The 22,320-nt window shown below is 40.2% G+C and overlaps 1 protein-coding gene across 10 annotated transcripts in view; it reads right to left on the bottom strand.

The window, feature by feature from the left end:
* zfand6 (zinc finger, AN1-type domain 6) overlaps positions 1-22,320 on the bottom strand; it is a 55,120-nt gene that overhangs the window by 2,411 nt on the left and 30,389 nt on the right. For all 10 annotated transcript variants that reach the window (XM_060853348.1, XM_060853342.1, XM_060853341.1 and 7 more), the window contains 2 exons: positions 8,311-8,420; positions 3,396-3,512 (listed from right to left, as the gene is read on the bottom strand). In XM_060853348.1, coding sequence (XP_060709331.1) covers positions 3,396-3,512; positions 8,311-8,420 — 227 coding nt within the window. The remainder of the gene's footprint in view (positions 1-3,395; positions 3,513-8,310; positions 8,421-22,320) is intronic.

Here is a 22,320-nt window from a genome sequence, read left to right on the forward strand (position 1 = left end):
GCAAATTTAGCAACAATACATTCAGCTCCTTCATCGAAGTCACTGATATATCCCTTTATTGTCTGTCTCTTTATACCCTCCTCACAATTTAATTCCTTATTTATATATCATCAGAAGATTTGGCTGCAAGATAGTCCCTTCATTTATGTCATTTTATACAGATTCTAATTAGATGAGGTCCCTCTAATACTCCACTAGTTAGTGGAAAGTCTGCCAACTCAAATGGCCCTTTTATCCTAACTATTTCCTATTAGCCAGGCCTCAATCCATGCTAATAGATCACCTGCAACATATGTGTTTACATATGTAGGAAATTTTCACAATATCAAACAAATATAGCATCAACCCACTCCACTTAAAAAAACGTAACTTGTTATATTCTCAAAAAAAAAACTCCAAAACGTCTGTCAAGCATAAATGCCATGTGGCAAAACTATGTTGACGCTGCCTGATCAAAATGCCCTATCTCAAATAAAGGTATTCTAGTATCTCCTAGTGACGGATATTGTATAACTCTGCAGGCAGGTTTGTACAACACAGCCCAATTTGTCCAAGCCAACTAGGTTTCCTAAACTGAACTCATTCCATTTGCCTGCATTTGGCCCACATCCCGCTAAATCTTTCCTACCTACATACCTGTACAAACATATTTTAAAATGTCACAACTTTATCGTCTCTACCACTTCTTCCAGCAGCTCATTTCAAACACACACCACAGAGAAAGTTGTCTCTTGGATCCCTTTTACAGTTTTCGCCTCTCAGCTTAAACATATGCCCTCTAGTTTTAGACTCCCCGGCTCCAGGGAAAAGACCTTGACTATTCATGTTATCTCATGATTTTATAAATTTCTAAAAGTCACTCCTCAGGCTCCTATGCTTCAGGGAAAAACAAATCCCAGCTATCCAGCCTCTCCTGACAACTCAAGCCTTCCAATCTCAATAATATCCTTGTAAATCTTTTCTACATCCTTCCCATATAAAAGGTAACCAGAAGAATTGTATGCAGTACTCCAAATGTGGCCTTACCAATGTCTTGCACAGCTATATCATGCAGTCCCAACTCCTATACTCCCTGCTCTGATGTATGAAGGCCAATGGACCAAATGCCTTTTTCTCCACCCTGTCTACCTGTGATGTTAGTTTCAAAGTTGTGTGTATTGTGATTGGTAGGTGGTCAACTAGGTGAATCTCGGAAAACGAGTTCCCTGATTGTGATTGGATCAGGTTAACAGCCCCAGAGTTCTGGCTGACAGATAAACAGGAGTGCCACTGCAGTTAGGCAGTCGCATGGGGGAGGAAAAAAAAAGAAAGAAAGAAAAACTTAAAAAAAATAAACAGAGGTGTCACAGGTTCTGTTCACACACTGAGCCAGATCTGGGCTAACTGGATCATGTCACGTACTGCGCATGTTTAAATAAAGGGTAACTTGGTGCTGGTGAAATAGTTCCATGAAGGTCAGTATCCTACGTGCCTGCACCCCTAGGTCTCTGTATGAAAATGACATGAATGATGGGACTATCTTGCAGCCATATCTTTTGATGATACATAACTAAGTGAGGAAGTAAGTTGTGAGGAGGGTACAAAGACAGTAAAGGGATAGATCAGTGACTTAGATGAAGGAGATGAAATGTATTGTTGCTAAATTTGCTGATGATATAAAGATAGGTTGGAACTTTCCAGGGCCCTATCATTAACTGTACAAGCGCTGCCCTGGTTTGTTTCAAGAAAATGCAACACCTCATATTCATCTATATTAAATTTTGTCATTCCTCAGCTCACTAGCCCAGTTGATCAAGATCCCATTGCACTCCTAGATAACCTTCTTCACTGTCCACTACACCAATTTTAATGTCATCTGCAAGTTACTAACCATGCCTCCTATATTCTCACCCAAATCATTTATATAAATGACAAACAACAACGGATTATGATTTCCTGTTTTCTGCATCCCTCCTTTCTTGAGGAGGCATTTGTCAGTCTTTAGTTCTAGCTTTCCCATGACATTCCCTCCAATGATATTGATTGTGTCAAGTTTCTCTTTTGCCTCATTTTTACTTGTTCAAAGCCCCTGACAGTCTCTCATATTACACGATTTCCTCATTTCCTCGCCTTCTAAGGGACAATTGCTTGCTTTAGCAAATTTTCCTGTTCTAAATAAGTGCGCACGTTTTATTGTCTGTTTTTATATTTCTTGATTTTTTTTTCACTCACTAATTTCTCCCTGGTCATCCTTCTTTGGATCCTCAAACTAAGTAAATTTGAAGTACAGAGAAAGCCACATCATCAAATATTCCCAGGGCAGTTATAACACAAATTACATACAGAAGTATACACCCTCAACATTGTTGTAAAAGCTCCCTCTAGAATTACCAACTCTCTTGGAACATGCAAGAATAAAAATCAAGATAGGGTGGAGACAATATTGAACCAAAAGAGTTATAATAGGCAACTATGAAGCCATGGCAGGCAAGGTGCAACAGTGCATAGCAGCAATCATACAGCAGTATGCACTTTGACTAGGGTCATTTGAATTTTGTAGGTCAGACAAGAGAAATAATCTGCCCAAAAGAGAGAGATATTAGGGCATCAGAAACACTGTGCTAGGAGATTGCAAGTAAGAAAAAATGTTGAGGGGGCAGACATAGATCTTCATAAAAAGTCTCTGGATAAGAGTGAAGATAGACAAGGAAGCAGGCAGGGATAGCTGTATGGACAACCTCAATATTATAAAGGAAATTGATGAGCCCTTCTCTTAGCTTATGCTGGAGAAGAGGTTGTGGTTTTCTTTGCTTTCCTTGTTAACACTGGAGTGGTAAAACAGTCAAGAAATGACAATTAAATAACTTCATGTAATACAGTATTATTTCCATGCAAGTTCACAATGCATGTATCCAAACACATTGTTTATCAAATCATTCTACAACTTCAAGGTTATATTATGCCGAACAGAGTTGGTGCATCAACAAACAGAGCCATGGATTGATAGCAAATGTATAATTTTAAGAAACTCAATTCACGCAAGGATCAGCCAGTGGAGATGACAGAGAACTTTAGGCTATTCCATTACCTGGTCAAATGTTATCAGTGGCATTAACAAAGTAACAAATTCCCATCTTGCTCCACTGGCTGACACACAGGCCACAATTAATCACCATTACAGAAGTTTTAAAAAATTCTAAATAAAGTTATAGCCGAGGTAGTGACTTGATCCCAACTTAAAGTAGACATATAACAGTAAGTTAATAAGACGGTAAATTAGACCGATGAAAATTTTAAATCAGCAGTAAAGCAATCACCACTTCTGCATTCCAGCACCAAAACATGCCCAGATACTCTTATCTATTCTACATGTACACATCCTACACACCGAATCCAGTCCAGCAGACAATACTGACCTGTCAGTCCTACTTTTTTCCGACAAGTAAAACAACGATTCTTCTTCTGCTTGGGTTTTTCAGGTGACTTGTCCTGCCCATCAGAGGACGTTTGCGCAATTTCTTCAGATGTGGAAGCTTTAACAGATAATTAATTATGAACTTAATTATCAAACATCCAATTTCTGATTGTTACCTAAGCCACAAAAAAATTGTCAAAGAAAGACAAGACTGAGAAGGCCTGGCTCAAAAAAGGAGAGCTGTGCTGTGGGGCAGTGTTTTGTCAAGCTTATACAACCAGCGTGGCAGGGAGGTCATGAAAACCAAAAGGTGTGGGGGCATGGAAGATCACAGGCGATAGGATATAATAAAAAGGGGAAAAAGAAGTAATACAAAGGGCAATAAGTTAAACGATGATTACCAGAGTGTGACAGTGAGTGAGAAAACGGACAGTCCTTTGGAGTGTCTCAGCAGAAAGGACCAGAAATTGCAAAAATTTTTTTTAAACCATTTAAGACCCTGGATCTGGATGCATATTTGTATTTTTAATAAAAAAATAGGGATGCATTCCTGTCACACGTACAGATATTATGGAGACATAGTTGAATGGTGACCAAGAATGGGATCTTAATATTGAAGGACATTTAACCTATTGGAAAGGCAGAAAGCTAGGAAAAAAGGTGCCAGAGTAGCTCTGTTAATTAAGAACGGTGTTACTTTAATACCGAGGATGACCTTAGTCTGGTTACAGATAGAAAATAATAAGAGGTAAGAGACCACCCTTGGGTATAATTTATAGATCCCAAACACACATAGGAAGGGGCATTAGGAAGTAAATCAGGCACATAAAAAAAGGGTCATGCAGACCAAGTCACCTTGCCTTTAGATTGGTAGAAGTGAAAGGAGTTGCATAATGTTTCTTAGAACAGCATTGTTACATAGTCAAAACCAGGAAGCAGGCAATTTTAGACTTGGCAATATGCAAGGAGACAAAATCAATCAATAACTTCACGTGAAAGGAGCTTCTTGGTGACAAACAGAAATACAATATATTTGAATGTTTAGTTTGAATAGTAAAGTGGAGGGCCAAAACTGGTGTTTTAGAACTAAATGAAGATGACCATTAAGGTATGAAAGCAGAGCTGGCTAAGATGAACTGAGAAACTAAGTTATAAAGGTAGGATAGTACAGTGGCAGACTTTCAAAGGTGTTGTTTGAGAACATGCATTATCCATGGCTAAACAAGGAACGTAAAGTCTGTAGATTAAATTTTCAATGTAATACTAAAAGCATAAGATGATCAGAGGACTCGATTAACTTCAAGAATCACAAAAAGCGGGCAGCACGGTGGCACAGTGGTTAGCACTGCTGCCTCACAGTGCTAGAGACCCGGGTTCAATTCCCGCCTCAGGCGACTGTGGGGAGTTTGCACATTCTCCACGTGTCTGCGTGGGTTTCCTCTGGGGAAAAAAAAAATAGAAGCAGAAAGCATGGTATTAGAAAAAGCTTGTCAGCAATATAAAATGGATACTCTTTTTATAGGTATTTAGATTGGAAAAAATAATTTGATAATGGAAATAAAGGTTTTTAATAGGAATTTTCAATCTTCATGATAGATGACTTTATAAACTTCCTAAAGATAATTGAAAATCAAGATGACATAAGGAAGAATGAACTTAAACAAATCAAGGAGCAGACTCTAGGAAAACGTGGACCCAAAGGCTGACAAGACCAAGGACAAGATGGCCAGCATCCCAGGATCTTAAAAAGACAGAGCAATTAATAATAGAAAAATTGGTTATAATTATCCAAAATTTATCCAAATTTTGGAAAGATCCTAGTATCTGGAAAATAGCAAATGCAACACCTTTATTCAAGATAGGAGGCAAAAATGCAGAAAACTACAGGCCATTTGGTCTATCATACAGTAAGTGCTAGAATCCATTATTGAGTATGTGCAGTTACTCAGAAATTCACCATGTCATCAAGCAAAGCTAACAAGCAATTATGAAAGGGAAGAAGTGTGTTAACTAATGCAATAGATTTTTTCTAAGAAACCCTACGCTGTGGAGGTGGGCCATTCAGCCCATCGAATCCACACTGACCCTCTGAAGAACGCCCATCCAGACCAAGCCCCTACATTCCACCTGGCTAACCCCACCCAGCCTGCACACTATGGTCAATTTAGCTTGGCCAATTGACCTAACCTGCACATCTTTGGACTGTGGGAGGAAATCAAAGCACTTAGCAGATAGTCATGCAGACATGGGAGCATATGCAAATTCCACACTGAGTGGTCAGCAGTTGGTATAGAACCTGGGTCTCTGGAGGTGTGAGGCAGCAGTGCTAACCATTGAGCCACCACACCACCCATTTGACAAGTTATATTCACAACTGACAAAGGAGAACTAGTGGGCGTGGAGTACTTCGATTTCCAAAATGAATCTGGTAAAAGGTGCCACAAAGATTAGTACACCTATTGAAACCAAACGGCTGGGGGTGGGGGAGAGGGAGTTTGGTTTGGATTAACTGGCTGACAGAAAGCAGAGAAGAAATAAATGAGTATTTTCAGGATAGGCAAGCTGTAAACTCAAGACTGCCACAGAAATCAATGCTGAATCCTCAACTATTACAATGCATATTAATGACTTTGTTGAATGCAAGTAAGATGACTAAATTTTACCTATCTTAGTGTCATTGGCAAAAGTCTTAAACTGCCAAAAGGTAACGGGGTTATAGACATGTTAAATGAGTGGGCAAAAACATGATAGATGGAGCACAACATGGACAAAGATGAACCCATTGTCAGGAAGAGGAGAAAAACAGTACATTATTCAAATACAAAGAGATTGCAGAATCAACATAGAGTGTCCAAAAGGTTAGTTAAAGGCACAGTAAGTGATTAGGAATGCAAGTTGAACATGGACTTTTATTACAAGGAATTTGGAATTTAAAAAGTGGAGAAGTTTTGCAATGCTTTGGTGAGACCACATTCATATAACTGTAGTGCTTATTTTCCTTATTTGAAAAGGGATATAATTGCTTTAGATGCTAATTAGAGAAGGCTTACATAACCCATTTTGGGAATGCAAAGAAGGGTTAAACAGTTTGAGGCTATACCGCATGAAGATTAAAATGAGAGATGATATTATCAAAACAGAAGATGATCTAAGGGGGTTGTACAGGGTAGTTACCAGAAGGAAACGTGTGGGGAGACTAAACCTAGGGAAAAAGAGCAAGAGCGTGCAAAACACTTTTGTCATTTCTACATATCCAACTGATATAATAAAAACGAGACAGCATTCCTCCGGGACTAAGGAATAGCTCAAGATTAAGAGGTCTTCCTTTAAGAGATTAGAATTTTTTGCTCAGTCATCTGAGCATCAAATTCTCTTCTCCAGAAGGTAGCAGGCTGATCATTCAATTTATTCAAGGCCGGGTTAGGTTGATTTTTGGCAAAAAGTTGAGGGTTATGGGTACTGACAGATGAAAGGAGCCTAGACCATAACCAAATCAGCCACGATCTTATGCAATGGCAGACTATACTAGAACGGCCAAAAAGCCTACTCCTACTCCTAAAAGTAGTATGCTCCAAAAAGTTGCACATGGATCACGTGCAACATTTCTACAGGAAATGATGGGAGAAAGAGGGGAAGGGAGAACTGCCACAGTATTATTAGTGCATAGTATAACCTCAAAAAGAAAGTTTTACCTAGGTCTGTATATGCCTCCTCTATTTTTCTCTTAGTCCTCCGTGAAACCTCCTCCAGCGGTAGGTAGTCATCTGCCTCACTCTCTGTGCTAGCATCATAGCTGTACCCTGTGTCTGTGTTCTTGGATGAGCTGGAGTAATCTGAACAGTCTTCGCCATTATTTCCCACTAATGATCTGTCACAACTGTCCAGCGTTGCTCTCTCTAATTGCTGAATCCCACCCAAATCTGCCATAAGAATCAGATCAGTTGAAATTTCAAGCTTTTTTGTCTCCAACTCCACTCTACTATTTTAATCTGGAGTTTTTTTTTTGAAAAAAGGTACTTTGCTATCATTTCTTAACAAGCTTGTAATCTCTTAATACCATTTGATCAAATTTCAGAGTTCACCTAAAACTTACCAAAAATACTTTTTGTTCCATTTTATTCCCCTCCTGAAGATGCCAGCTCTTCAACTTACCAAGCCATTATTCTACACGAGGCTGCTTTTAGCAGGCATTGGAACCATAAAGGGTATCACAGCCATACAGGATTCATCCAGCCTTCTCATTACATGCCCATAGGGACACATTTCCTGAAGAAGGGCTTATGCCCGAAACATCGATTCTCCTGCTCCTTGGATGCTGCCTGACCTGCTGCGCTTTTCCAGCAACACATTTTTCAGCACATTTCCACAGGTGTAAAACATCATTATACCAGAATAGAACTCAATGAATTTCCTCTCTGCTATTCAGGGATGGCAAGGCCAACTATGATAGCTTGTTACAACCACTACACTAACAAAGAGCAGGTACTTGATACTTACACTATACATGGACATCAGGAAAGGGGTAGGGAGATTGATTGAGAGAGCTAATGGGAAAGAAGAGAAAGGCAAGAGGAGAAAGAAAAAGGAGGGTAAGAAACAGAGTCAATAGATCTTTTAATGAGTTAGAGGTGCTTAGAATGAATTTCAAATTGGAGGTGAAGATCGAGATTTTGCCCAATTTAAAACACAAACGCATTGCAAGTGCTCCACACACAATGTGAATAAGAAACAATCCAGACAACATTAACCACCCTATATTACTTACTCTCCCTATCTAAAAGTATTTAGAATGAATACTGATATACATGTTTTCTTCTAAAAATACCCAATTTGCATGTTATGTTTTGTGTTCAAGTAGATTTAAAGTTGAATTTTTAATCATATGGCACGGAAATTATATCTGAAAGCAAAATTACCCTGCAACTCTTTCTTAGTCATTGCTTGGTTATCTTCTGTGTGGTCCCCATCAGTTTGGGGATTTGTTACTGATTCACGGGATAGTAGCAGCAGCTGGCTGGACACTGATCTGTAAAAGAAAGCAGAAAAAATACAAAAAGATAAAATTAAAAGTATTAGAGAGCAAGTCTAGCCTAATGTTTACAAGTGCAAAGAATATTCTATACATCACTCAATAACCAAGAGGATTTTTTTGTACAGCCCCTTTTTTTTGCTTTGTCATTCACATTATTTTCCCCCACTCATTCATCCATACCTCCACAAATGCCGTTATGAGCTCAGCACCCGCAACACTGCCTGAAAATAAGGCTGAATTCCTCTATTGTTCTGTTTTGGCACAACTCAAAAGGCAAAGCGAGCAATTGGATTAGATGCCCTTTCCCATTTTACAACAAGAACAACTGTGGTAAATGCAGAACCAATGTTGAGTATAACATAACAAAAGGAAAATAGCAATGAGGATTAGGAGTGCTTTAAAATCAAAGGTCACTAAAACGTTAAAAAAAGGGAGAAAATAGAATAAGTAAACTAACCATAAAAGTAAATCTTCTTAAAAAAGGATATACAAGGGAAACATTTGAAACAGAGGCAGGAGAAATCATTATGGGGTGTGAGGGTATAGCAGAGATGGTGAAGAAATGTTGTCTTTACATTTTTTGTACGTTAACCAGACAACTCATACCTTACACAGTACATTAGAATAATGGAAAAGAATGCAGAGTACAATGTTACAGCAACAGAGAAGGTGATTAATTAGAAGCTCCAAAGTATTGCACAAACAAAAGGAGCTAGAAAAAGGAAATTTCTGGGCCTGATGGAATCTGAAAACCAAATAATGGAGATATCAACTATGATTTTCCAAAATGATTCAGGAATAGTTTGATCAGGTTGGCAACTGGCAAATGTAACTCTGCTTTTCAACAAAGGAAGAGGAGAGGGGAAAAAAAACCCACAGCCAGTTTTAGCCTGACATCAGTTGTCACAGAAAGACTTGGATTCTATTAAGAAAACTATAACAACAAACTTGTTTAAAAAGAGTAGAAACTGGGTCAACAAAATGTAAAAAGGCTGGAGGTTGTGCAATTAAAAGATTACAACATAGCTACGAAACATCAGGTAGAGAAAATCGATACATGACCAAACTGAAAGTGAAAACTAGAAAGAGAAAAACTGCAGTGAAATTGACCCACCCTGCTTCTCAGGAAACAAAGTGAACCAGAGATTTGGATATCAAACCTGGTGGGCAGATAGAAACAGACTGAGGCTACATGAAAGGACACCAAGCCAGCCATGAAGCAGGTGAAGTTTCGAACCAGTGAGTGCAGTTTGATTGAAGGTTTGTTCTTATTTGGAAACTTAGGTTTGAATGTGGATGGGACCACATGTGGCTTTAAGGTTGTTTTGAGCTTCTATATCAATTGGAGAGTTCTGAAAGCAAGAGATAAAGTGAGGACCGCAGATGCTGGAGACATGCCTGAAACGTCGACTTTCCTGCTCCTCGGATTCTGCCTGACCTGCTGTGCTTTTCCAGCACCACACTTTTCAATTCAAGTTCAAAAAGTCGTCTGTGGTGTCTTGAAAGGTATTCAAATGTATTTAAATGAGGCTTTTAACAGAATCTTTTAGGCAAATTGTTCAGTACTTTAGAAAAGAAAGGAGACAAACAGAAGGCTGTGGAAGAGGAGATTAAGTTTAAGGGATCCATGTTCAGAAGTGAGTGAGTTGCTTTAGCAGTTCAAGGGTCTCGGAAAGAAACATTAACTAGTGAATGAGTGAATTCAGAGGTGTTCCTGAAATAAACAAAGTACACTGTGCAAGTGAACAAGGTAGTTTAAAGTGGAAACAGGGTAGTCTTTCATTAAGGTTTGCACATCTCCAAGGCTGTTGAGTCTAAAAAGGTTGAAATTTTCTCGTGTCACATAAAGTAGATTTTTTTCCTTTTCGCAATGTCTCTTGTGAATATGTTCAGTGCATAACTACAACAGTAACCAAGTTGCAAAATGAAATTTATGGTCTGTCAGGCTTACACTCTGGGCTCCAACTTGTTTGGCACAATTGTCAGCTGGGTTCATAAGTTTGCAGTTAATTAGACATGTATCAAATTCTAACAGCGATTAGAATAATTCAAAATGGTTTTACAAAAAGGCAAATCTGGTTTTGACAAATTGAGAATTGTTTGATGCAATTACCAGGGTTGATGCAGGAACTAGATGCTGTTGTGTGCCTGGATTTCCAAATAAAAACATTAAAAGGTATAACACAGAACTTTAATAGGCAAGATAATGGAGTTCAGTGTAATAATATTAGGCTGAACAGAGGATTGCTGGCATACAGAAAGTAGAGAGTAGGCATCAACAGAACATTTTCAAGCTGGCAGGCTATGACTTCTAGAGTGCTTCAAGAATCAGTGTTTAGATGTCAATTATTTAAGACTTATATTAATGACAGTGGAAAAAAGTCATGAAAATAATTTCCTTATATTTAAACTAGCTGGAAGCTGTACAGAAAACCCAGAGGGGCTGTAAAGATATGTAGACAAGTTAGAGAGGTGGGCATTTTGAGTAATCATGTGGCAAAGTGTGAAGTATTCACTTTGATTGGTGAATAGAAATGCATATATGTCAGATTATATTAGGTTAGACTTGATTCCCTACAGTATGGAAATATGCCTGTCAGCCCAACAAGCCCACAGCGACCCTCCGAACAGTAACCCACCCAGCCCAATTCCCCTACCCTGCATTTATCCCTGGTTAATGCACCCAACACTACAGGCAATTTAACATGGCCAATTCACCTAACCTGCACGTCTTTGGACTGTGGGAGGAAACCAGAGCACCTGGAGGAAACCCACGCAGACATGGGGAGAACGTGCAAACTCTATCCAAAGAGATTTGACATCCTACACAAAGACAGTATGCAGACATAGCAAGCAATTGGGGAAAACAAATATTTTGTTGACCTTTATTGTATGGAGACTAGAAATTTTGGTATAACTTCAGAGTTTCGGTGAGACCACACTGGAATGCATAAATAAGGCAGGCAATATTGGCATTGGAGGCAGTACAGCAAAAATTCACCAGGTATCCCAGTCTCAAAGTTGTGTGAGCAGGTATTGTCTTTGCAAATCAATTTAAAACTTAATTCTCTCATTCTTATCCTTTTGCATGTGGCATCAGCTTCTCCTCATTTATTTTATCCAGACACTCAGAATTTTGAGCATTTCTATCAAATCTCCACTTTTACTCTCTCCGAGAAGAACTTTCCAAACACCTTCAATCTGTTCTCATAGCTGAAATTTCTCATCCCTGGAATCATTGTTGTAAATCATTTCTGAACTGTCTCCAATGTATTCACATCCTTTCCATACTGTGGCACCCAGAATTGCACACAATGCTCAAGCTGAGGTCTAACACAATGCCTTACACAAGTTCAACATGACTTCCTTGCTCTTGTGTTCTATGTCCCCTATTAATAAATGTGAATACGGTTTGATTTTATCAACTGTCCATATCCCTCTGCGCCTGCACCGCTTTAAAACTGCATTCCATATTTTATATTGTCAGTCTATTTTTTCCTACCAAAATGCATCACCTCACACATAGTCAAAAAAGTCTACAGCTTAGAAAAATGTCCTTTGGCCCATTGAGACTGTCAAAAGCAACAACCCAACTATTCTAACCCCATCTTGGACCATTTGTCCGATAGCCTTGCATGCCCTAGCGTCACAAGTGCTCATCTAAATATTATTTAAATGGTATAAGATTCCTGACTCTACTACATTTACAGGCAATGAGTTCCAGGTCCGCTACTGCCTCATGGTGAATTAAAAAAATCCTCACATCCCTTCTAAATCTCCTGTCCCTTACCTTAAAGGTATGCTAATTGGTCATTGATCTCTCCACAAAAGGAAAAAGCTCCTTCTCATCTATGCTGTGGCCCTCAATTTTATATATCTCATCATTAAATGGTCAGTCAGACATCTCTGCATTGAACTTTATCTGCTACCTACCTGCCCACTCCTCCAACTTGAAGTTGTACACTTCTCTCAGTTCACAATGCTTCTATATTTTGTATCATCTAGATGAAATAGAAATGGTCCACCTCACAACAAGACATTGCAAAGTTCCTAATACGGACCTATGGAATTCCACTACAAACCTACTACCAGCAGGAAAATTATTCATTGTCCATTATGGTTTGCTAATACTCTGCCAAGTTTATATCCGTAAAAGAAAACACCAATATTTACACTGATCAACTCTCAAAACATTCCCCTAAATTATCATATGAATCTACTCTGTACTGCCTAGGATAGCTATGATTCTTCTTTGAATTGAGGAGATTTGAGCTCCAAAGCTTTCAAAATATGGTGTAACTGTAATTTTATAATCATAAACTGGCCCATATTCTCAATTCAAACTCAAAAATATCTTTACAGAAATTCATCACAATTTAAGAATTTATGTGCTTGCATAAAATGAATAATTTCTACTGGCTCTAGATTCATTTTGCAACACTAGTCACTTCACCCAACACAATCAACACCAGCCACTGATGATTTTTAAAAGCTTTAAGACATTGAGTACCATATTGACTGCCCTCCTCAGCTTCTGGTCAACGCAGGTTTTGCTTTACTATTGCTCAAGTCTGGCACTCTCTCAGGTTGGTATAGAAAAACAGTATATTCCTTAAACCACTTTTCTATTTCCTTAACTATGATAATTACTTAGATTTAGAAAACATTGTGTCGACAAACATCAGGGAGACAAATCAGATGCTTCCAACAACTTTCTGTAGCAACCTTCCTTAGGACAGGTCACTAGCTGAAGCCAGAGGCTATAGCTTGACATGTGTCACTATCAAAAACATCTTTCCTGCTCTGTCTACACAAGTCCCAATCACAGGATCGGACTAGAGCTGTGAGCTTCTCTCTCAATGGTGAGGACACTGGTGACTACCCTACAGAAGCCTATTACCAATAAATCACACCTCAAACACATTCTGCTTTCATCCCTCCAGATGACATGTACATCGATACCTCTGGCTAGAAATTCCAGAATCCTTGACCTAGGTAAATGCTGCTGAGAAGAGTCTGTCACCCAGATCATCTTCCAGTTGTGGAATGGAGTTTTCAGTCAGGGACAGGTATCTGTGTCCTTAACACGAATACTAGGCCACCAGTGTGGAGAGCCAACAAAAGCCTGGAGTTTCAGACTTTCACCGAAGTTTCTCCCCTTGTATGCTGATAAGGCACAACAGCAGATCAGTTGCTATATGAATGTAGCTTCCAGGGGCTAACTCTTGATCTTTACATTATGAAATTCAACACGTGAATACTGTAAAGGCTGCATTTTTAAAGTTCTTCTGTATTTTTCATCGACTTGAAATAGGAAACAACTTTTAATATCCAGGAGCTGCGAAAGGAACTGTTGCACATCTTTAAAAAAGCTACAGAAACTTATAATGAGCCATACTAGGAGACTTGTTTAAGCAGTGGAAGAGGAGAGACAGCAAAACTTTGGGGGTCGTGAGCAATGATTGCCAGCTGGCAATAGATTACTCAGCAGGTCATGACCCTCTTCAGAGCTGGACCCAAAACGTTAACTGTTTTCTCTCAATTGATGTTACCACATATGCTGAGTTTTTCCAGCAATTTTTGTTTGAGTTTGATTTCCAGCATCCACAGTTCTTTGTTTAGCATGTGACCAGTTGTGGATTCCATCAACCTGACAACAGCTCTTTGACCAGTTCCTGGATAATGAAGTGCTTGAGAGTTTAAGAGTTACAGAGGCATAGAGTCATATAGCATGGAAACAGATCCTTCGGTTCAACTCGTCCATGCTGACCAGATACCTTAAACAAATCTAGTGTCAGTTGCCAACATTTAACCCATATCCCTCTAAACCCTTCCTATTCATATACCCATCCAGGTGTCTTTTAAATGTTGTAACTGTACCAACCTCCAACAGTTCCTCTGGTAGCTCACTCCATACATGCACTACCCTTGGTGTGAAAAGGTTGCCCTTACATCCTTCCCCTCAGCCTATTCAATCTCTCCCTAGAGCTCAAACCCTTTAACCTTGGCAAAATCCTCGTAAATCTTTTCTGAACCCTTTCAAGTTTCACAATATCCTTCCTTTAGAGGGAGACCAGAATTTCACACATTATTCCAAAAGTGGCCTAACCAATGTCTCGTACAGCTGCAACTCCCAACTCCTGTACTCAATACTCTGACTAAAAGGAAAGCATACCAAAATCCTTCTCCACTATCCCTACTACCTGCGATTCCACTTGGAAGGAATTATTAACATGTACTCCAAGGGTATCTTGGTTCAGTAACACTCGCCAGGACCTTCCCATTAAGTGTATACACTCTGCCCTGATTTGCCTTTCCAAAGTGCAGCACCTCACATTTATTAAACTCCATCTGCCACTCCTTGGCCCATTGACTGATCTGATCTAGATCCCTTGCACTGAGGCAACCTTCTTTGCTGTCCACTACACCTCCAATTTTGGTGGCATCTGCAAACTTACTAATCATACCTCTTAGTCACATCCAAATCATTTATACAAATGATGAAAAGCTGTGGACCCGGCACCAATCCTTGCACCACACTGTTGTTCATAGGACTCTAGTCTGAAAAACAACCCTCCACTACCATCCTGTTTTCATACTTTGACACAGTTCTGTAATCAAAATCCTTGTATTCCATATGATCTAATGTTGCGAACCAGATTAGCAGGAGTAATTCTGTTGAACTCCTTATGAAGTCCATATAGATCACTTCCACCTCTCTGCCCTCAAATCTTCTTTGTTACTTCTTCAAAAACCTCAATCAAGTTCATGAAACACGACTTCCCACACACAAATCCATGTTAACTATCCCTGATCAGTCCTTGCTTTTCCAATGTTACGGACCAGGCCAAACCGCCTCAAAACATTTCAAGGAAGTAGCCCAGACCCTAACTTTGCTTGTTGTTTTAGGTAGGTGTAACGCGGATGTTCCAGGAGAGATGCAGTTGATCAAACCACTGTTTTAAACAAAACAATTTATTTACCAGATTACCGAATGAAATATAAATGAGAACAGAATACAGAATAATTTCACCTCTGCAAAAACCCAACAGATCATCCCAACTTAGTAATGCTGTTCCAAATACATGCAACAGTTCCCTTTGGCACAAAAGGTCAAATCAACAGGGTCTTGCAAAAGAGAGCGCGAGAGACAAAGTTCCAGCCTGGACCTGCTTCTTTGGGTCCACCAACTTTGAAAGACGACTGTACCAAAACTAAACCAAGCTTCCCACCTCAGGCGACTGACTGTGTGGAGTTTGCACATTCTCCCCGTGTCTGCGTGGGTTTCCTCCGGGTGCTCCGGTTTCCTCCCACAGTCCAAAGATGTGCGGGTCAGGTGAATTGGCCATGCTAAAATTGCCCATAGTGTTAGGTAAGGGGTAGATGTAGGGGTATGGGTGGGTTGCGCTTTGGCGGGTCGGTGTGGACTTGTTGGGCCGAAGGGCCTGTTTCCACACTAAGTAATCTAATCTAATCTAAAGTAAAGCTGAACTAGGAGAACTGGCCATTCCTCTTTCATTGTACAACTGTTTTTTTTTAAAAACTTAAACGAAATACATGTTAATCCTACCTCTCAGGATTTCCTCCAACAATTTGCTCACCACTGATGTCAAGCTCATTAATCTATAGTTCCCCGACTTTTCCTTACCACCTTTCTTAAATAGTGGCACCACGTTAGCCAACCTCCAGTCTTCTGGCACCTCAACTGTGAATATCAATGATACAAAAGGAGCCCAGCAATCACTTCCCTAGCTTCCCAGAGTTCTAGGGTATACCTGATCAGGTCTGGCAATTTAGAGTCATATAGAGATGTACAGCACAGAAACAGACCCTTCAGTCCAAGCCGACCAGATATCCCAACCCAATCTAGTCCTAAGTGCCAACACCCGGCCCATATCCTTCCAAACCCTTCCTATTCATAGACTCATCCAAATGCCTTTTAAAATGTTGCAATTGTGCCAGCCTCCACCATTTCCTCTGGCAGCTTTCCCCTCTCACCCTAAACCTATGCCCTCTCGTTCTGGATTCCCCGACCCCAGGGAAAAGACTTTGCCTATTTACCCTATCCATGCCCTTCAATTTTGTAAACCTCTAAGGTCACCCCTCAGCCTCCGACGCTCCAGGGAAAACAGTCCCAGCCTGTTCAGCCTCTCCACATAGCTCAAATCCTCTAATCCTGGCAACATCCTTGTAAATCTTTTCTGAACCCTTTCAGGTTCCACAACATCTTTCCGATAGGAAGGAGACCAGAATGACACGCAATATTCCAACAGTGGCCTAACCAATGTTCTGTACAGCCGCAACATGACCTCCCAACTCCTGTACTCAATACTTTGACCAATAAAGGAAAACATACCAAACACCTTCTTCACTATCCTATCTACCTGCGACTCCACTTTTCAAGGAGCTATGAACCTGCACTCCAAAGTCTCTTTGTTCAGCAACTCTCCCTGGGACCTTAACATTAAGGTGTATAAGTCCTGCTAAGATTTGCTTTCCCAAAATGTAGTACATCGCATTTATCGGAATTAAACTCTATCTGCCAATTCTCTGTCCATTAGCCCATCTGGTCAAGATTCTGTTGTAATTGGAGGTAACCTTCTTTGCTGTCCACTACACCTCCAATTTTGGCGTCATCTGCAAACTTACTAACTATACCTCTTATGCTCACATCCAAATCATTTATGTAAATGACAAAAAGTAGAGGACCCAGCACCAATCCTTGTGGCACTCCACTGGTCACAGGCCTCCAGTCTGAAAAACAACCTTCCACCACCACCCTCTGTCTTCTACCTTTGGAGCCAGTTCTGTATCCCTGCACTCCATGAGATCTAACCATGCTAATCAGTCTCCCATGGGGAACCTTGTCGAACGCCTTACTGAAGTCCATATAGATCACATCTACCGTTCTGCCCTCATCAATCCTCTTTGTTACTTCTTCAAAAATTCAATCAAATATGTGAGACATGATTTCCCACGCACAAAACCATGTTGACTATCCCTAATCAGTCCTTGCCTTTCCAAATACATGTATATCCTGTCCCTCAGGATTCCCTCCAACAACTTGCCCACCACCGAGGTCTATAGTTTCCTGGCTTATCCTTACCACCCTTCTGAAACAGTGGCACCACGTTAGCCAACCACAAGTCTTCCAGCACCTCACCTGTGACTATCGATGATACAAATATCTCAGCAAGAGGCCCAGCAATCACTTCTCTAACTTCCCACAGAGTTCTAGGGTACATCTGATCAGGTCCTGGGGATTTATCCACCTTTATGCATTTCACAACTTCCAGCAACACCACCTGTGTAATTCGGACATTTTTCAAGATGCCACTACCTATTTCCCTACATTCCGTATCTTCCACGTTCTTCTCCACAGTAAACACTCGTGCAAAATATGTGGTTAGTATTTCCCCCATTTCTTCACTTCCACACATAGGCTGCCCTTGCAGACCTCTGAAGGGCCCTATGTTTTCAATGTTTGTAAAATCCCTTTGGATTCTCCTTAACGGTATTTGCCAAAGCTATTTCATGCCCCGTTTTTGCCCTCCTGATTTCCCTCTTAAGTATACTCCTACTGCCCTTATACTCCTCCAGGGATTCACTCAATCCCTGCTGTCTATATCTTCCTCCTTTTTTTGAACCAAAATCTTAATTTCTCTTGTCATCCAGCATTCCCTGCACCTACCAGCTTTGTTTTTAACCCTAACAGGTGCACAATGTCTTTGGACACTCATTTTTTAAGGCTTCCCATTTTCCAGCCGTTTTGTTACGAGCGAACATACACCCCCAATCAACTTTTGAAAATTCTTCCCTGATACTGTCAACATTGTCAAATTTAAGTCTTCAACTTTTAGATCCAGGCTATTCTTTCCCATCATTATTTTAAAACTAATAGAATTATGGTCATTTGCTTCAAAATGCTCCCCCACTGACACCTCAGTCACTTGCCCTGCCTGGTTTACCCAAGAGTAGGCCAAGTTTTGCACCTTCTCTAATAGGTGCATTCATATGCTGATTCAGAAAATTTTCTTGTACACACTTAAATTTCTCTCCATCTAAATTCTTAACACTATGGCAGTCCCAGACTCTGGTCATCCCTTGCTTATTTCTCAGTTGCATCCAAATAACTTCCCTGGACGTATTCCCAGGAATATTTTCCCTAAATACAGCCATAATCTTATCCCGAATCTAAAAAAACAAACACCATTTCCCCCTCCTCTCTTGTCCCCCTTTCTATCCTCCCTATAGCATCTGTATCCTGGAACATTAAGCTGTCAGTTCTGTCCGTCCCTGAGCGACATCTGTCATAACTATGATATCACAGTCCCATGTTCCTAACCATGCCCAGAGTCCATCTGCCTTACTTGTTGGGCCTTTTGCATTGAAATAAATGCAGTTTAATTTATTAGCCTCACTTCGCTCTCTACTTCATTTTTTGTATGCCCTGTCTGTTTGACTTACTGTTTCCCAACCACTGATCACTTTCCTATTTCCCTGCATGCCGCTTTACCATTTAAACCCTCTCATGCAGCTCTAGCTGATATATTGGTCCCTTTCCAATTCCAGTGCACTCAGTCCTCCTTATACAGGTCATTTCTACCCAGAAGAGATTTCAATGATCCAAAAACGTGAATCCTTCTTCCCTGCACCAACTCCTCAGCCATGCCTTCATCCTCCCATTCCTACTCACTAATTTGCAGCACTGGACGTAATCTAGACATTACTACCCTCAAGGACCTACTTTTTAAAATTCTTGTCTATCTTCCCATATTCTCTCATCAGAATCTCATTCTTTTCACTTCCTATGTTGTTAGTTCCAATGTGTACAACAACCTCCTGCTGGTCCCACTCTCCTTTGGAGAATATACTTTCTCAGAAATATCCTTGATCCTGGCTCCAGCAGGCAACGCACCATTCTGTCGCCTTGCGATCGGCTGCAGAATAGTCTGTCTGTGCCTCTAACTAGTGTCCCCTATCACAATCGATCTCTTGGAACCTGACACATCCCTCATTACATTACAGCCAGTCTCCGTACCAGAAACCTGGCTGCCAGTGCTACATTCCCCTGAGCATCCATTACCCCCTACATTCTCCAAACAGCGTACTTGAGAGATGGGGATAGCCACAGTAGACTCCGGCACTACCTGTCTCCCTTTCCTAACTTTCCTGGAGGTCACCCATCTACCTAACTGTACCTTCAGCTTATTTCTATCCCTGCAACTGCCATCCATCACAACCTACAAATTCCTAATTGCTCCTAACTACTGCTCTAACTGATCCATGCAATCCAATAGGATTTGCAACCAAACACTTACTGCAGACATAATCATGGGTAATGTGGAAACTCTCCCAATTCCAACTGAAAGAGCACATCACACTGCTAAAGGCATCTTTGCACCTTAACCATTCAAAGACCCAGAAAATAGCATAGTCTTACTGCTCTAAAAAACTGTTCCAGAATAGCTTATCAGCTGTGTCTAATCATGAAACAGACCCGAATAACCACATATAATGAATAAACCTACTCTATTCGTTGTACATTTACAAAAAACCAGCAGGTTCCCCTGCTGAGAGATCCCAGAGGTCAGCTGTGAATTTTACTTTTATCCCCCACAGAAGAACTCCAATGTACAGATACTTGAAAGCAGACAGCAACTGTACAGGTTACAGAGAGAAAATGTGAAGTCGCTAGAATACTGGAAGAGCAGGCTTTGCATCTGTCTCGTGTCTAGAGAAAGCCAATTATTTTCCCCCACTAGCTGCTGTAATCTGTCACCAGTAACTAAGAAATTTTGCAATTTAGTGTACTAGTCTCTGCAAAAATGTAAAAGAATCTGAAGAAAGGAGACCAATGCTATTAAACTATTGCTCCAGATTTTTTCCTCCACCTAAAACGCCAAAGTTATTTTGTTTGTCTGTCAGTCTGTGCGGTTGCACGTGAGTTGTAATTTCAACTCAGTTACAAGATAATAGTTTATAGTTTTGTCCACCAGTGGGTAGAACCCATTTGCAGTAAATAGTTCTTACCAAGTACACGACCCTGATCAGTGCTCACTGTTAGACTGATTGCATTTTGCATGCTTTGATTAAATCAATAATTTTCTGGTCACCTCAAAAGTAGTAGAGCTCAAGTATCAGTGCACTTTGAGGCTTAACGGTATCTTGATCATAATTCATATTTTAACAATTTAAAACCTAATTCCTAAACTATGTAACTGCTGAAAATGGAGCATATGATTGAGAAATTGATAAACTACCCTGAAATAAATGCAACTCAAAAACCAGATTGGGTGGCCTAAGAGGTCAGAGCAGACAATTCTGGGAAAGGTGGTCATAAGTCTACATTAGAGATTATTCAAATGGATTACTGATATAAGGAACAAGTTTGAAGGTAAAATAATTTATCTGCATTTCTGGTTCAATCACTCCAAAATATGCCACATTGCCATGGAAATGATAACCTAGAGTGAATAAAATTATTTTATTTAATTTAGCTGTATGTGTTTGCTGACAGAAGTCTGGGGACAGACAAAGGCAGCAAAACCTTGCTATGGTGAGACTGCATCTCACTAATTGGAAGAATCCACAAGAGGCAATGCTTGAACTTACTAACTTCACCAAGTGGAATGCAAGTGAGACTCACTCTCCATTTAAATTTCATGAGGGAATGGTTTGCATTTATTTACAGCTAGTAAAAGCAATCTGTAATGGTCTTCACAGAACCTTGCAGCAGAAAGTATCAGCGGAGTTGGTTTGGGAAGCTCTGACAAGACAGTAGGATATCTGCTGACATCCCAAACACAGAGCTGAGGCATCCACAATCAAAGTTGTCAAAGGAAAAGATGAAAGTTACCTAGTCAAAACGTTAATGGAAGGACACCTTAGAATCTCACTTTGGGAGGGCAGCTAGAATAGTAAAGAGAATTAAAGCAAATGCCAGATGGATGCGTGTGTGTCTATGTTTGGAATGGGGTAGGGAGCTGAAGAAAAAAGTAGAACTGCCTTTACAGCATAATTTGCTACAAGCTTGAAAAACATCCCCTGCCCAACCAGAGGCATTTATCATTGGGGAAAGAGCACAGCGCGTGACCTATGTAATGATGGATTGTGGTCACAGTTTTTGTTTTGGTGTAGTTTTAGTGTAGTCTAGATTGTGAAAAACAATCATTCTTTGTAATTTTACTTTTAACTTAAGGCATTACACGTCTTTCTTCACCAATTCTGTCTCATGTTGTAAGCCCAACATTACAATCTTTCTTCAATTTCAAATAATACTGAACTGTATTGCATCAATTTCACACGAGGTTTTCCCACTGCTTTGCAAGGTTACTTGTGAAATTACAAATATTTGTCAGCTAAATATTCCATAGCTTGTTCCTCTTTATGCATTTCCTAAAGAAAACCTTTAATTTCCCCCTCTCAACTTTAATACTAAACCAAAGCAGCTGCTGATCAGTTAGGAGAAAGTGAGGACTGCAGATGCTGGAGATCAGCGTCGAGACAGTGTTGCTGGAAAAGCACAGCAGGTTAAGCGGCATCCGAGAAACAGCAGAATCGACATTTCGGGCATAAGCCCATCATCAGGAATCAATCATTCCAGTAACACACACTCGACAGCTGTCTCACTTACTCCCCTACATCCTTTCCCCTGCCACTTTCAAGTTGAACTGTCCTAGTTCTTCCTTTGGAACCAAACCCCATTTGCTCCTTTCCTTTTCACGTACTACAAGCGAAAGCAATGTTGAATGATTCAGTAAGTCTCACTCATTTAACCCAAGAACAATTAAAACCCTCCAATCTTACCAACCCATTTCTACACAAGTGTCTGCTTTGACCTCTTCCAACAAATTAAATCTGTAAAGTCTTGGGATTACATAGAGCACATAGA

Source organism: Hemiscyllium ocellatum, chromosome 39, assembly GCF_020745735.1.
Source record: "Hemiscyllium ocellatum isolate sHemOce1 chromosome 39, sHemOce1.pat.X.cur, whole genome shotgun sequence".
NCBI lineage: Eukaryota > Metazoa > Chordata > Chondrichthyes > Orectolobiformes > Hemiscylliidae > Hemiscyllium > Hemiscyllium ocellatum.